The sequence below is a fragment of the Oryzias latipes genome, chromosome 23 (genome assembly GCF_002234675.1).
Source record: "Oryzias latipes chromosome 23, ASM223467v1".
NCBI lineage: Eukaryota > Metazoa > Chordata > Actinopteri > Beloniformes > Adrianichthyidae > Oryzias > Oryzias latipes.
Window position 1 is genome coordinate 752,306 of NC_019881.2, and position 16,537 is coordinate 768,842.

The 16,537-nt window shown below is 42.7% G+C and overlaps 1 protein-coding gene across 1 annotated transcript in view; it reads right to left on the bottom strand.

The window, feature by feature from the left end:
• slc2a13 (solute carrier family 2 member 13) overlaps nucleotides 1–16,537 on the bottom strand; it is a 146,356-nt gene that overhangs the window by 104,506 nt on the left and 25,313 nt on the right. Inside the window, exons 2-3 of the mRNA XM_023952454.1 lie at nucleotides 12,452–12,611; nucleotides 9,348–9,556 (exon numbers count right to left, since the gene is read on the bottom strand). Of these exons, the coding sequence (XP_023808222.1) occupies nucleotides 9,348–9,556; nucleotides 12,452–12,611 (369 nt within the window). The remainder of the gene's footprint in view (nucleotides 1–9,347; nucleotides 9,557–12,451; nucleotides 12,612–16,537) is intronic.

Here is a 16,537-nt window from a genome sequence, read left to right on the forward strand (position 1 = left end):
ATCCTCATCAGGTTTGTGAATCAGAAACACAAGCTAGCTCTGAAGAATCTGAAAGGATCTGCTGTTTATCTGAACGACCATCTGAGCAGAAGGAATGCTGAAATCTCCAAACATGCCAGGCTTCTCAGGAAGCAGAAGCAGATTGAGAACACTTGGGTTAAAGGCTGCAGGATTTACGTCAAACCACTCGGTCCACCGGACCGGGCCAAGGTTCTGGCTGTGAACACCATGAAGGACTTGGAGAAGTGTTTGATCACAGACGAGCCAATTATCAGTTCAAGAAATATGGCGCCTTGGATCTGCCCGACTCTAAAAGTCTGAAGTTCTGAGCTGCAGACAACTTGACCTCGTCGCTGATATCAGCTGAAGAAGGATATGGACCTGAATCTAATGTCTGCAGACATAACAGCGAAGAGAACTAGAAACTGTTTAAACCAGAAGAACGGCTGTTAATCAGCAGAAGAAGAAATGTCAACCTTGGACGTTCAACAGAATATGGAACCTTTTTCATTTCACAGCATTAGATTAGAATTCTAATGATAAAATACAAATGCTTAATCAATTATTGAAGATGGTTAAAGTGATTGATCTCTAATTATATTACTTCACTTGCTCCAAAAATTGATTCATGATATTTCCTAATGAAACGTAATTTACACATATTTTTAACTTTTGATACTTGATCAATTTATGCTTTGAAGATTTCAGAAAAAGTTTTAATTCAAATTTTGTATTAATGAAAAAATAACCTGCACATATTTTAGATAACTGATCTGCGTGTGCTTTGAGGATTTCAGAAATAGAGTTTTGTCTATTTTACAGAATTAAGTACTTCATCTTTGTCATGTGCTTTATTTATACTTAAGTATTCTCCATGACCTGAAACTGTGTTGGTGAGGCACAGATGTCTGATCATGAACCTGATAATGATCAATACTGTAATGAAATGGTTACAGTAGAACAGGGTGGGGTTCTAGACGTTCACTTCCTTCCACTCCCTTTCAAGCAATCTTTAAATTACCGGTAATGTCTAATCATCCTCAGATTAATACGTCATAGTATGAATGTATAACTGCTGATTGTATTGTTTTTGTGTATTATTCTTATTTGATTGCTGAAAAATAAACCATTTGAAATCAAATCAAATGCAACAGATTTTAAAATAAAGTTCTGGTAGGATGACTCAGAACTAAACAAGAAATGTTTTGAAGATGCTTTCTGAAGAAAAATGTCTTCAGTCCACTGACGTTCTGGAGAAGAACTGAATTACTACCACCACAGTGCTTCTTCGCCATAATTGCTAACGGAACGGCATTTTCCACTCGACTTCCTGTGTCTGTCCAGACTCCTTGGTCTGAGGAGGAGGCGGCCGTTAAAGTGTTTGGATGTGAAGCTGACACTCATCATTATCAATCAGGACTGAAGTGGGCTTTGAGGCTTTCTATACATCCATCACTTGACATTAGTCGCATGAACAGACTATTTTCAAGTTAATTCACTTTTTAGTTACTTTGCTTATGCTTCACTTCAGCACAATCATTCAACTGTCAAAGGTATAAAAAATACTAAATAGTCAGACTTTTTAGGTCGCACTTTTTTTTGGTCAGCATTCTGTGGCCACATATTAAGGCTGAGTGACAGAATTTTTTAATAGTTTTTTTCATATCAGGCAATAACGATACATATCACGATGTATACCAAATAATCTAATTCCTACTAATTTGAACAAAATGCTAACTTTTGCGTATTATATGTTGGGACTTGCAGACAAATGAACAAAATGCTCATTTGGGGAAGGAAATAAAAAACATTTATTGTGCTTACAATTTACATAACGTTTAACCTTCTGGTGGCTTTTGTTGGACATGATCCACCTCCTGATATCTGGACCTTTTTAAACTTTTCAAAGCGATTTGTTTTAGTGATTCTGAGGCTTTCTGCGTCTCAGAGCTCTTTGGATCAGTCTCTGAATTCCCAATGTGCATTGCAGGGGCTAGAGAATGGAAACTCTCCTTTTTATTCTATTTTGGACATCTAGACAAAACTGTCAGACGCACATTCATGTCAGTTTGTAGCTCTTTATTAGTCTAAGGCGGTTCAGTCCACAGACTGACTGGAAATCTCTTTGGTTGCATAAACAGCCTCTACTTATGGTCCTGGAAAAGGAAACAGAAAACACACAAATACATAAAGCAACAGGATAGAGTGACGAAAACAAACAACTAAAGCCTTCAAAGCTGCCAAAGCTAACCATGTGCTGATTCCTCAGATTTTAGATTAGATTTCAGGTGTTTCTGCCTCAGACTGAGCTCCCTGAAAGGATCACATTGACTAGAATGAGACCTCGGTACAGCCGCAGCCATCGGGGATGCACAGACTCTTAAACACCCTCTGCCCCGGGGCAACAGCCCAGCAGCCCCTGCAGTTGGGTTGCAGCATGTGGAAATGTACTTCTATGCGGCATTAACCCCGCCCTCAGCAACGCGCGTTTAAGCAGCCATTTTATTCAAGAGTCTATGTAAACGAATGGAAATGCACATTTTAGAGTTCCACGCTCAAAACTCTCGTGTTCAAAATGTCGCATTTGTGACGTGGAAAACACGCTCGGCGGGCCACAAGCCCCCTGCTCCCCCCTGCTCCGCTCCATTCTGATGCATCCACTTGTAGGAAAATAGATCCATGCCGTTGCATTCATGGCATCTGACTCAAAACTCATGGCTGGGTTGCTCCAATATTTTTGTTCTGGTAATGTTAGTTGGGGGGCTGTAAGCTAGTGGGAGAGCATGTAAACGCAGAGCTTTCAACAACGGGGATGGAAAGAGGGGGTGGGGTTGCTCTGCTCCAACAGTCCCGCCCTCATTTATTAATTATGACTAAAAGACCACTGGGAACGCTCTCACAATAGATCAAAGGATGGAGGGAGTGTCAATCATAGTAAATAGTGGACATAAACTTAAAGTCATTTACTTAAATTGAGTCATAAAAAGAAAAAATGCTAACATCCATTTCAGTGCCTTTTGAACTTGCATGGAGTTGCGTCACCTTCAGTTTGAATAATTTATCTCTCTACTAGAAGATTCTACATTATTATCTGAACTGTAACGTGTTTTTGCTCAACTTTAACATCTTTTTGTGAGCAGGTTTTCTTTTTCACCCCTAAAATTTCCCACAATTCCCCTTCAACACATACTACACATCTGAGATTGATTAGTGAGGATTCATTATTTATGATGACTGACCAAACGTCTTTTCAGTTCCTTGTGCTGCAAGAGCCTCATCCAACAAATGAAAAACCTCTGTATGCAGAAAACCGAGTTCTGCCCGACACTCTGACACCTTTTCAGGCAAAAACCTGGCATTTTGTAGACTGAGCGGTGTCTGCGTGTGGTGGCTGTGATGACTGCACCGACACTGACGATGCCTGCAGGTAACAAAGCAGAGAGGCACTGAAATGAAAGCCAAAGCGCTGGACTCCACAGGGTCCCAGAAGAGCGAGACCCTCCGCCGCCTGAGCCTGCTTTTACACATCAGTGTGTGATTATTTGTGTGCCAGAGTGGGATGAAACACCCGTGTCCCTGCACCCCCGCTGACCCCAGAGAGATGGACGGGTGGCTTGGCTTCCACAGACGCCGTCTTTGTTGTCAAGGTCGATGAGCTCCAGGACGAATCCAATTTTCCTTTGTACCCCTCCCCTCTGGCCTCTGGTCGCTTTCCTTTGTACGTTTCCACTCTTGTGTCCATCCAGTTTTTCTCTAAAATTTGTATTTGCTTCATCAGTTCCCGACAGAATCCCATCAAAACAACACAAATCTTAAAGTTAACAAAACTCTACGGGAAGATAGACAAAGATTAGAAAAATGTGCTGGACTGTAGTAGGAAATAAAGTTGATGTTGTAGGTGCCATGAATTCATTTTGTTTTTCGTGAGGATGAATGAATGAAAATAACTTTTATTTATGTTTTCAATATAAGCCGTTGAATTGACTTTAACATTGGGAGTGGGGTCATCTAGACCCACTAGACAGTGCTCTGAACCTTTTTTCTTCAATGATTTGTGATCTTCACTGGTGTCCATGGATTACATGAAATCTTTCCACCTTTATCCACCTTTGTCATGGTAGGGAGAACACGTCAATGTAAGGGTGGGGGGTTATCTAAGATAGAACAAGGGTCATGGCTACACATTTATGTAAATATTCTCAAAATTAGTAAATAAAAAACTAACATACATGAAAAGCTGCAGGTGCTTCTTGGTCAGAACAAAATCAAAATAGTAAAGTTAGGATTTTTCAGCACTTTGACGCTGGACTGTTGGCTTGACACTGCAGCTTTTTTCTCGCTTACTAAACTACACTTGACGAGTGTGAAAGCTCCCCTGAACTGTGAAAGAAACAGGCAAATGAGTCTGTTCACTTGCAAATGAACCTTGATGTGGATCAGCAGCAGTGCAGCTGCCCAGGACCAAAAAGCAAAGTTTACCCAACATTTGATGGCCGCAATGCACAAAGACAGTTTTTGTGATGTTAAATGTCCTTTTTTGGTGCAAAAATTGTTTTTCTGGATCCCAATTTGTGTTTGGTCCACCACGTTTCACCAGTAGGTGGTGCAAGACTGCACTCACGATCCTTCTGACTTTTTGGGTTTTAAGCAGGAGGTGTCAGAAAAGTTACCACAGGGATAACGGGCTTGTGGCGGCCAAGCGTTCATAGCGACGTCGCTTTTTGATCCTTCGATGTCGGCTCTTCCTATCATTGTGAAGCAGAATTCACCAAGCGTTGGATTGTTCACCCACTAATAGGGAACGTGAGCTGGGTTTAGACCGTCGTGAGACAGGTTAGTTTTACCCTACTGATATGCTCACTATCAAGACTGCAGACACCACAAACATGGTGTCTGCAGTCAACACATGGGAACTGTATGAGGCACGCAGGTGGCCCGCACCAAAAATCTGAGTTCTGGAGCACTCGGCGAGCCCATAGAGTGAAAACGTTATTTCTACAGGCGTGCTGCCAGCGACAGGTCAAAGCCATCACAAAAACAACACGTAACGCTAAGTAAGGGTAGCGTGTCTGTGACATACGGCACTTCCGTGTCATGCGTGCAGCAGTAGCGTGTGGTCAGTCAGGAGTCAGATCTCAGCAATGAGTAGAGCGTGGCGTTCAGGCACCGTACAACACCATCATGCATGTGTCATATTAGCCTGATGAATATTTCACACTTACCACACACACAACAAACATTACATCTTCAGGACTCACCAGCAGGTGAGACGTTTTGTATTTTGCAATACTACAGCTGCTAGACACGCCGGCGCTCTCTTCAGATGCAGCCGCTCCTGTCAGGGTTCTGTTACTTACTTTGGTTTTTATGCTGTTTTGGTCTTGATCGGAGTTTCCCTGTCAGTCACACCAGATCCAGGTTGTCATTTAGTTCATTACCCCTCAGTGTATTTAAGTGTCTGGCTTTCTGTTCATCTGCTCTTTTCTACTTTGTCACCGTTTTATCATGTTTCAGTTTGTTTATGAAATGTTGTATTTCCGGTCCTCCACCCCCAGCTCCTGCTAGAACCTCCGGCGCTCCCCTTCAGATGCAGCCGCTCATCTCCATGACCCTCCTCAGGCTCACAGTTTGCAGAAAAATGTTGTTTCATTCAGAAAATCTATAGAAAACCCCTTCAGAACAAAAATGCAGCAGATTTAGGCTGCATTGAGGCTTTGATGTTGTTTTTAATTAGAAACTGTCTTTTGACACTTTCAGTTGTGAGCGTCACACGGCAGCCGATGGAGTTTTCATGTTGATATTTTTGCCTGTTGTTCACCTCTCTGGTGAAAACAAAATCAGCTAATTTTTAGGATTTATTTCATGATTTATGGAAAATTATGTCATAATATGGGAAATTAAAAGTCATTTCCTGAAACTGACAATCAGCCAAAGTTGCACAAATATCTTTAGCAGAAGAAACAAAGATGTATTTGGATGTGTTAAGGAACTGCTTGGTCTAAAGCCTGAATAAAGAAAGCTTGGTTTTGGTAAAGATCCGGATTCGGACCTGATGAAGCTCAGCCTGCTGCTAACGTCTGCACAAACGGCCTTCCATCAAACGCAAACAAAAAGCTCAGTACCTGCTGAGGACATGAGATGTGTGTTCCAAAGAAATCCTAAAAATAAAGAATTGAAAAGCCACACACAACCGTTTCTCCTTCATCTGTTCATTTGAGGAAAATGGCTAATTACATGACAGTAATTACCGACAGGATATGAGGCGCTCTCAGAAGGAATTTCAGGGACTTCCTGTGCGTTCAGCAGGAAGGAGGGGCTCAGTCAACCACCAACAGCTTTGCTTGTGACGACACCAAATGGACCGGGGGGCAGCGTCTGCCCTCACGGCACAAATCTGTGCTGGATCGCACAACCAGACTAAAAAAAGCCGTCATCCTCACTAGTGGCACCAACCTTTTCCAGGGCCGAAACCGTTGGCTTGAAAGCCATTCAGTAATTCTATTACATTACGAAAAGCCTAACTTAGGGGGGATCTGTTTATGTGCCAGTGGGGGCTTTGATGGCTTTGCTTTCAAATACACAGACTTTGATACGATCAGCATCACTGCTTCAGAGCCCATAACACTTTTCTGACTCATTCATTAATGTTTTAAACAGATTTTGAGTCTTATTACCAGGACTCTTGGGTGAGGAATGCTGAAAGTGCCCAAGGGGGGGGTATGAGCTGTCTGCGGGCAAAGACTGGGCAGAGCCTGTAGACTGATTGCTGAGTCCATATGGCGAAAATGGCGTAAGGATTTGTCATTAATGCAACCCCCCTAAAACCTGCACAGGGGGGCTGTTAGTGCTGAAAGGTGTGCAGCCTGACTGTAAGGAATGAGGCAATAAGGGTCCACCGGTGAGGGAGCCACCTTACCAACATCAGGGCACTGCACAGGCGTACAGCATCATCCGTAGTGTGTAACTTACATTAGCAGTACACATACTTCACAACACACGTACCACACGCACAACAAATGTTCTGTTTTCATTTCGTCCCTTCAGGAGGCCATAAGAGCCCCAAGGGAACTGCAAGACACACCGGTGCTCCCTTTAAGATGCCGCCCCTCCTGTCGATGACCCTCCCCGGCCTGGACAACCCAAAAACTCAGCACCTGTATGAGTCAACCCCCCTGCACAGGTGCATGTGATCCAAGCATTACACAATGCACTCCTGAGTGCAAACAAAAACCCCTGACAAGGCCTGGTTGAGGGTGGCCTACTGAAGGCCTTCCCCTCTAGAGGAGACTGTGGAAGTCCCATCCACCAAAAGAAAATGCTTCTGTAAAGGCCATCTGGAACAGCCTCCCACTCCCCATGAGGGAATGTCCCACATAACAAACCTTCAAAACTCCTCTCAAACATTGGTCCAGACCAAACCAGTCCTGTAAACATTGATTTTAACCTTCTACTATTGTACTGTCATGTGATGTGCTTTTTATAGTAAAATAGCGATGTTTAACCTTTTTGTAATGTGGTCTTGTTAATGTGCTTTAAAGGTGATGACATTTCTGAACCAATGTCTCATTATCATCTGGTTCTACGCTGGCTAGAGACTGCAAATGTAAACTAGAAGGAGCAGCATTTCCAGAAGAAAATGAAGGTTTAGACACAGTATTGCTGAATGAAAGGGTCAAAATACAAAAATCATCAAAGTCGACCATAAATAAAGTGAAAACAGCACAATAACAACGATGTGATTGTGAAAAATCCCAGAGCCGGGTATCGACCAGCGAGCTTCTGCTCCAAGGATTCCCTATTTATTTCAATGGAAATCCTGGAATATCTGGAAAAGTTGAAGGATTTAAAGGACCAAAAGTCAGAACTGGAAAAAGCTGAAAGAGCTGAACATTTGAATAGTTGGATGGTTAAAATAGATGAAAAACTTTAGGAGGAGTTAAGGGACAAGAAATGATGGAAGATTCCAGAATAAAGAAAGAGAAACAGGAAAACAACTGGATGAAGGATTTGTAGCATTTAACCAAATAGTACTGTTGGTATAATCCAGAAATGTGCATGTATCAGTGCCAGAACATTTCTTTATTATTGTCCTTCCATCCGTCCGTCCAACCAACCATTTTGTTTTTTTACTCTCAAACTGCATTGAAAGCATTGAACAAATACCATCCAATGCAACTTCTAGAATTCCAACCAATAAAGGCGATGTTACGTAATCATGTGAAGGACACGACTAATAAGATCAGGATTCAAACGCCAAGCTGTGTGATTTTTACACTTTTCCTGAGTAAATCGGCTCGAAATTGGTTCCACCTTTTAACACTTCCATTCCAGTAGGTAGAGGTTTAAACCTCCACATCAGTGTCTGTCTGCCATTGTGACGGTGCTGCTCAGAAAAACCTTTCATGCTCCACAAACATTTCCAGAACACGGTCATTGTCTTTCAGTTTCAAAGACCGTTTCTATCTAATTGCTGGAGTTGCTTCTACAGTTCCATTTGTTTCATCACTGCTATTTCAAACTTTGTCATCTCTGTAACTGAGCAAAAAGTGAAAATCTATCACCGCCAATTGTTCTGCAATGATGATGATTCTGTTTCTCCATATCTGACCTGTTGGAACTCTGTTCATAACTCCTTTAGTTTTATGAGCTTAATCTGCATATTACACACTATCATGATTACTTTCTGGGGTTTCCCAGAATTCCACTTCTGACACCACTTGTGTCTGGCAAATTTCAACTATTCATCAACATGTACGATAAAAGTATTTTTTTTAATTATCAGTCATAACAGAATAGAATGTCATTTTATTTTCTCTCAGAGTTGAAATTCACCCAATATTGAAACTGGTCTGACTGGAATCCAGCGGAGATCAGACAGAAATACAAACATAGAGTTAAGGTTAACCTTTTTCAAAAGGACCACAGTACAGAGAGTTATTTCCAGCCGCGATGTGAAGAACAGGAGCTAAAAAAAACAATCTCAGAACAATCCAGGGGGTTTTGTTACCACATCGACTGTCCATCTATTACGATCAGCAGGTATGTAATGTGGCATATTGGGGAGTAAAAACAAAGAGGAGAAACCTTCTCTGTGTTCACACTGTATATACTTTAGGGGCATCTATCCCAGAGCTTTATGATGAGTGTTTATGAAGTATTTATGTGGACGAAGCTATCAATAAACTACTTCAACCAAAAAATCCTGACAAAATGAAAAGTTTGGGTCTCCCAAAAAACATTTCAGAAACATCAGTAGTCATAATGACTCAACAGCTGTGTTCTTATCTGCTTCTCCTGTTTTATGCCAACCTGCAGCCCTCCTCCCTCTGCTGGAAGCCTTCACTCACCTCCTCCACTGTCCTTCTCCTCTTCCTCGATGCTGTTTTTGATGCTGTCGTACTCCTCGTCGATGTTCTGGTTTCCTCGGATCTGGCTGAGCACGCGGCGGGCCTTCTGGGTCAGCCCACGCTGGATCAGCCAGCGAGGGCTCTCTGGCAGGAAGAGGAATCCCAGGAACTGAAGCACAGCGGGAATCACCGACAGGCCCAACATGTACCTGGAGGTGGAGGGAGGGAACACATGGAGAGGAACAGAAGCTGTTACCTTAAACGGCTCCCATGCAGTCATGTCGGGTTTGTGCGTCCCAGGGGGCTGTGGCAGCTACAGTTTGAATGTTTAATGTACAGCAGTGGAATTCCAAAGCCTTCTTAGGAAGTTCACATGGTTACAAACTAATGAACTAATCATCGATTCTCATTCATTTAGAAAATCCTGGTAAACATCAGTCCATGTTCTGAACCTGCTGAATCCCTTTTGGGGCCCCTGGGTTGCTGGGGCCTATCCCCACTATTCGTGAAGGAAGGTGGCGGTCACCAGTTCATCACAGGCCTTCTGATAAACAAGTAAATGAAAACATCTATAATAAATCAATAGATATCTATATATGTCTATATAGATATATATCTATATCTATATAGATATAGATATATGTAACATCTATGGTAAAAACCTTGGTGAGGGCTTGGATTTAAGGTCCCACTCCAATAATCTTTTATTCTATTTTCAAAGCCCCCCCAGTGGTCTATTAATGATGTTTATGTTGTTTTTAGTCAAAATCAAATTCTGAATCATTTTCTACAACATAGTTTCTGCAGAGCGGCATTCATTCATTAGAAGCTTCCTCCTGAGCTGTGGGCTGGACTTTCGGTGCAGAGTAAGCCTGCCCTCATTTCCCATCATGTGTTAGTTTATACACTCTCCTAGCTTACAGCCCCTCACAATCCAAGCTAACATTACCTGTATAACAAAAGTATCGCAGTGTAGTGTTTGGGCCAGATTCAGCTCAGACGAGGAAAACAAAGACGTTCATGGATCCATGTTTGTCTGCAGGAGGATGATCAGAATGGAGCAGAGCAGGGAGGCTGTGACCGGCCGATTGTGGTTTTTACATAACAACTACAAGGTGCTGACCAAAGTGCTGACCAAGGTGCTGACCAAGGTGCTGACCAAGGTGCTGACCATGGGGCTGACCATGGGGCTGACCAAGGTGCTGACCAAGGTGCTGACCAAGGTGCTGACCAAGGTGCTGACCATGGGGCTGACCAAGGTGCTGACCAAGGTGCTGACCAAGGTGCTGACCAAGGTGCTGACCAAGGTGCTGACCATGGGGCTGACCAAGGTGCTGACCATGGGGCTGACCATGGGGCTGACCAAGGTGCTGACCAAGGTGCTGACCATGGGGCTGACCAAGGTGCTGACCATGGGGCTGACCATGGGGCTGACCAAGGTGCTGACCAAGGTGCTGACCATGGGGCTGACCAAGGTGCTGACCAAGGTGCTGACCAAGGTGCTGACCAAGGTGCTGACCAAGGTGCTGACCATGGGGCTGACCAAGGTGCTGACCAAGGTGCTGACCAAGGTGCTGACCAAGGTGCTGACCATGGGGCTGACCAAGGTGCTGACCAAGGTGCTGACCAAGGTGCTGACCATGGGGCTGACCAAGGTGCTGACCATGGGGCTGACCATGGGGCTGACCAAGGTGCTGACCAAGGTGCTGACCATGGGGCTGACCAAGGTGCTGACCATGGGGCTGACCAAGGGGCTGACCATGGGGCTGACCATGGGGCTGACCAAGGTGCTGACCATGGCAATTTCTGAACGTCAAAGTAAAGAAATCCGATGAAGCGCAGGTTTAGGTCTTCTCTGTGCGGTTTATTCATAAGTCTTGGTGGTTGTAATGGGGTTCATTTGGGATACATCTGTAAAAACTAATTTAAAGAAAACTTTTCTCACTTATTTCCAGACAAATTCACGTGACCAGCTTTCCTCCACGAAAAATGTACTAAATGTATGTAGCAGCAGTGTGACACAGCCTTGAAAGGGTTGCAGTGTTGTGTAACAGCACATGTCAGAATTAATTGGAATTACGTTAATTGGGTCAAAATAATACAGTAATTTGATAAGCATTTGTTCTTTTCTGTCTGCCAGTCACAACTCCAGAAGTAAAAGGTGAACCCAGTCTAAGATAAAAACCCCTAAAGAGTTTGAAAATAACCAAAACCTGTTCATGTTGTTAATATGATGTTAAGGTCAATGTCTGCATTAGAGTCAGACCTGACAGGGATTTCTTGCTTCTTTGACCTTGAATGACCTTTGCATTCTTCATGCATCGGCCATAGAAAGAACTGCCAACCTGCTGCCTTTCACATGTTACTCAGCCCAGCTGTGGAAAAGTAAGGATTGGTTGGATTTCCAGCTGCTCTCAGATAAAAGTTTCTCACTGCAGTATAATTTTTAGGCATTATTCCTATGCGCACAATATCTGAGCCGAACAATCCCAGCAGCACGCTTATATTCTTTTATTCACTCCCACATAATCAGTTCAGTACGTCCTGCAAAAACGTTACTGATTTGAAGATTAGAAGCCACTGGAGCTAAGAATAACAGTAGATTGAAGCGAAATGAGAAAAAAGGCCTCTTCTTCTGCGGCACTACGTCAATCAGGGAACATTCATCCTCTAAACTTATAAGAGCTCCCACAAAGCCGTTATCATGTCTGAATCACACCAATCTAAAGCCCTTTGAGCTGCCATCTCCTGCCGTCAGAACAGCTGCTCAGACCAATCCTTTCAATTCTTAGAGCCTCAAACTCCAACACTGGAGGATGGAGGACGACAAGAGACGCAAACAAATGCAGGAACCCCCGGAGACGTGGATTCTGTCCTCCTTCAGGGTTATGCTCATAAGAGAAGCTTCTGAGACGTGTGACGTTCTAAAGCCGTGTCTGTTCTGATTCAGGCGCAGTAATGAGGCGGTCAACAGTTTTCACCTCACCTGTCAACAATGATTAGGCTGTGACTCATATGTGTGCACGTTTCAGAGAGGGAGCAGTGCTGGATGCTGCATGCCTGCTTGAGTGTGGGGTGAGTGAAACTCATATCTGCTGTCTGACCTCCATCCATCATGCTGCAGGTAGCTGAAGGCGCCGTCGATGAGGCTGGCGGTGAATTGTCCCCCGGTGATGAAGAGCGTGTTAACAGTCACCAGCTGGCCTCTGAGGTGGGGAGGGGAGGCCTCAGCGATGTACACCGGGACTGTCATGGTGACAATACCTGAACAGTGGGGAGGAGAAAATGCTAATGTTAGGCTAATCTTTACTTCTTTTCATTTCCCTCACTTCTAATTAAATTTGGGTAAACAGACACAAGAAACGAAGAATTATGCAACATTTTAAAGATAACCGAGGAAGTTCTGAAAGAGTTTCATGCAGCCAATCAAGAAACCGGCTCTGAACTGAGGAAACCTGGAAACAGAAAAACACAACAGGTGTCGCCGTCAATTTATCCAAACCTAATGTAAAAACACAAAAGATCACATTTAAAAAACAAAAAAGGAAAGAACATTAGACACAGATTCAGCGAATGCTGAACGGATTTAAGCCTTAACTTTTCAATCATTTTAGTGCCACAACAGTGTTTTCACATGAAACTCAATCAACATTCAATCATTTTGAAATATGAAATCATTTATGAAAATAAATAGAAAGCTACATAGACTATTAGCTTGTGTTTGCAATAGACAGAACAGTTCTGTGAAATTCTGCCTTTATTTTATTTGGTTTCCTAGAGTCTTATTTTACTCTCATCTTTTAAATGTCTTTTTTGGGGGTTCTTCGCCCCTCCTATTCAGTTTTTGGAATAGATTTTTTGTTCAATATTGTCTATTTTGCCTTGGCTTAACTTTGATGCTTCAATGAGAAAACTTCTAAATTCAATTTTCTTTAAAAGGTTGAGCATAAAAGAAAAAGTATCTGAAAAAATTCTACAGGAATTTATGAAATACTGCTGTTCTTTTTGTTTTAAAAAGCAACATTTTTCAAACGTTCTACTTGTTTGTTGAATTTTCACATTTGCTCGACATACAATAAATCTAAATTCCAAAAAAGAGAATTGACAACGTTAACCAATAAAGTGCCGATGCAAGAAGGCAGATTAAATATATGTGGGTCCAAAGTGGCATGTAGTGTAACCTTTGACTAAAAACTTTACAGGGCAAAGAAATGAAAGTAGTAACATGCTTTACTGATTAATTATGAATATATTTCTTTTTCAATTTTTAATTGTAATGGAATATTTTGACTAAATATTGTATGTAGTCTGTCAGGGAGTCTTCTGTTTTTCAGTGGGATGTTTGTGTCATTTTATCTAAAATACAACATCTAAGACACGACATGCAAGGCCAGTAATTTATGATCAAAGTAGAGATTTTAAACCTTGGAATGTATCTCCAAAAAACTAATAGTAGAGAGTTTTAATGAAAATTGTCCTTCAGAGGTCACAGTGGTCTTAAATGGATGGATCCTCTTTGTGGCGCAACAGGAACACACAAGTGTGCAAATAGTCCATTTCAGGAATGCACTGCTGTGATCTGGACACACACACACTGACTAAACACTGATAGATCCAGTCACACACACACAGTTGTGTACTCGTATAAACACACAACTGTGTGCCGATGCTCGTGACGCGTTTGAGGGCTGATGCTCTCTGCAGCGGGGAATAGCATAGGCTCTATTAATAGTCTGCTATCTGCACACACACACACCCCTCCACCTCTCCCTCTCCCTCCTGCCAACACCCTGCCCTAAACCGCCGCCATGACAACGCGGCCGCCCGTTGCTGTGGAGACTGCTTACCGGGAGACCGGTTCAGATCGCACGCCACATTCACTTAGATATGGCCCTTTTTAAATCTCATTCAGAAAACCTCTCCATAGCAGAATGAGTACATTACCATCGGTTTGAATGCCCGATCAGAGACAAGGCCTCAGAAGCCTCTGCACCCAACTGACTGTTTCATCAACGACGTACTTAAGGTGCAAACCTACCCCAAAGATGCGTTTGTTAGCGTCTCATGGAGGGAATCTGAGAGTCACATCGCTCCTGAAATGAAATCAAATGACTTTTGGCGCCTGTCTACACATAGAAAAGCCCTTCACAGGCGCTGGACAGAGAACGCCAAAAGACAAACCACAAGAAGATCCAACCAGATGTTCTGACTTATGAAAGTCCACCAAGAAAAGAGAAGTGAATGTTGTTGTTTTGTGGTTTTATTACTGTATAAGGGGAGTGAATTTAAGAACAATGTCTGTCACAACACGCATGATGTTCTCTGTTACGTGGATAAGAGCATTGGAACTTTAACAATTAGCTGATTTGATGATTTAACTGATGATGCAGTTAGAATCCCTGCAGTCAAAGCTGCAATCTGCATCTAAATATGTGCAGATAACATCAGCTTTTATTCTGTCTGGACACGACTGGAAACATGAATTCACAGGATCATTTACTCGGTTTCTCAGGACTGGGCTGCATTTCTGCATTCAAAATCTGCCTCCATTAGCTCACAAACCGTCCCAAAGCCACTCCTCTGCTCTGAGAACCGGTTCTCCACGGTTCTCCACGGTTCTTCTGAGTCCAGCAGCTCCTTCACGCAGAACGGCGGGACGGACTGCGGCCCGAAGCCTCCTCTGGAGCGCCACACCGTGACAAAGCCCCCTCCCCTGCCCGCAAACACAGAGCTATGCGTCCGACATGTTAGCTGGCGGTCCTGTTGGCGCTCCAAAGGCGCCTCTGGAGCGCCACACCGTCTATGCATGACGTAAACCAGAGCAGCAGTGACCCACGATCAGAATGAACAGTCTATATGCACCACGATCAGATCAACAGACTGATGGTGTTGAATGCTGCTGGAGCCTTTTCAGTTGCAGCTCCTAAACTCTGGAATGCTCTCCACTTTTCTGTTTGCTCTGCTCGATCCGTCAGTGATTTAAAACACTTTTGAAACTCATTTACAACACATCTCATTTACTTTTAACTCCAGCCTGTAGATCTAGTGGACCAGCTTGTTACTTTTGTACTTTTATTTTTAATTGTTTTAATGCTTTTATTACTGAATTTATTTTATTGTTACTGGACAGAGAATCCTTCTGGTGTCTGAATAATTCATATTCACAATAAACACATTAAATACATTACATTTCAGATGTGTGTAGCATAGAGTTCATTTTGACCGTCAGTAAAAATGTCTTAGTTTTCTATCTTCTTTTTTTAATCTAAAAACTAATAATTGACTATTTGCATGAAAAACTGATAATTGATGGAATATTAAAATATTTGCTGCTCCGGACACATAGTGTCCAAACACCCACTCTGCCAAATTAATTTTATCATCATTATTAGTTTTTATTACCTTCTGATGGATTTGAGTTTGGTTTAAGAGGCGAAAAAAATTAATATGAAATGAGGCAAAGAGCCACGGCACCCATATTGTCACGACACATTGGGTCCAGCTTCACTTATGGGTGCTTTTTCTGTATTTGACACATTCAAAAGGTGTTAGATTTTAGGGTGCGGGCACGTTAACACAAACCAGTTAAACATGCATGCTAGTGTAGTGTGTGTTTAAAAAAGGCAGCGGGAGCCAAACTGAGTTGGTTGTGATTTTTTAATTTTTTGTCATCAATCATCATCCAAACATCCAAAGTTCTCATCTTCTGTATCTGAAATGAACAGCTGGGCTACATTTCCATCAAACACGCCAACTTCCCTTTCCTCATTGTCGGAGTCCGTTTCGCTGCTGTGCGGTTCCTCCTTGATGATGCCGGCTTTTTCCGCACTTCTTTTTTTTTTCTTTTTTTAACTTGTCCTGTCCAACAGCTAGGCAAACAGATGAGAGCTGAGGGCCTCTTGTGTTGGACATATTTTACTTTAACAAGAGGGGTTATTAATCTTCAGATAAACCAAAGGTATGTCTGAATAAACCCCTTTTGTAATTGAGGCCAAACTTTATTAATTTCAATCATGTTTGAAAATCTTTGGTGTTGGACCGGACGGAAAAGGAAAGAAGGGAAGAAAAGAGAGGTATGTTAGAGAGGGGGGGGTGATAGTGAGAGGGGGGGGTAAGACCATGAAGCAGCATAAAGCAGACAGGTTTACTGGTTGTTTATCATTACGGTACGGTTCAAATGTAGTACAAAA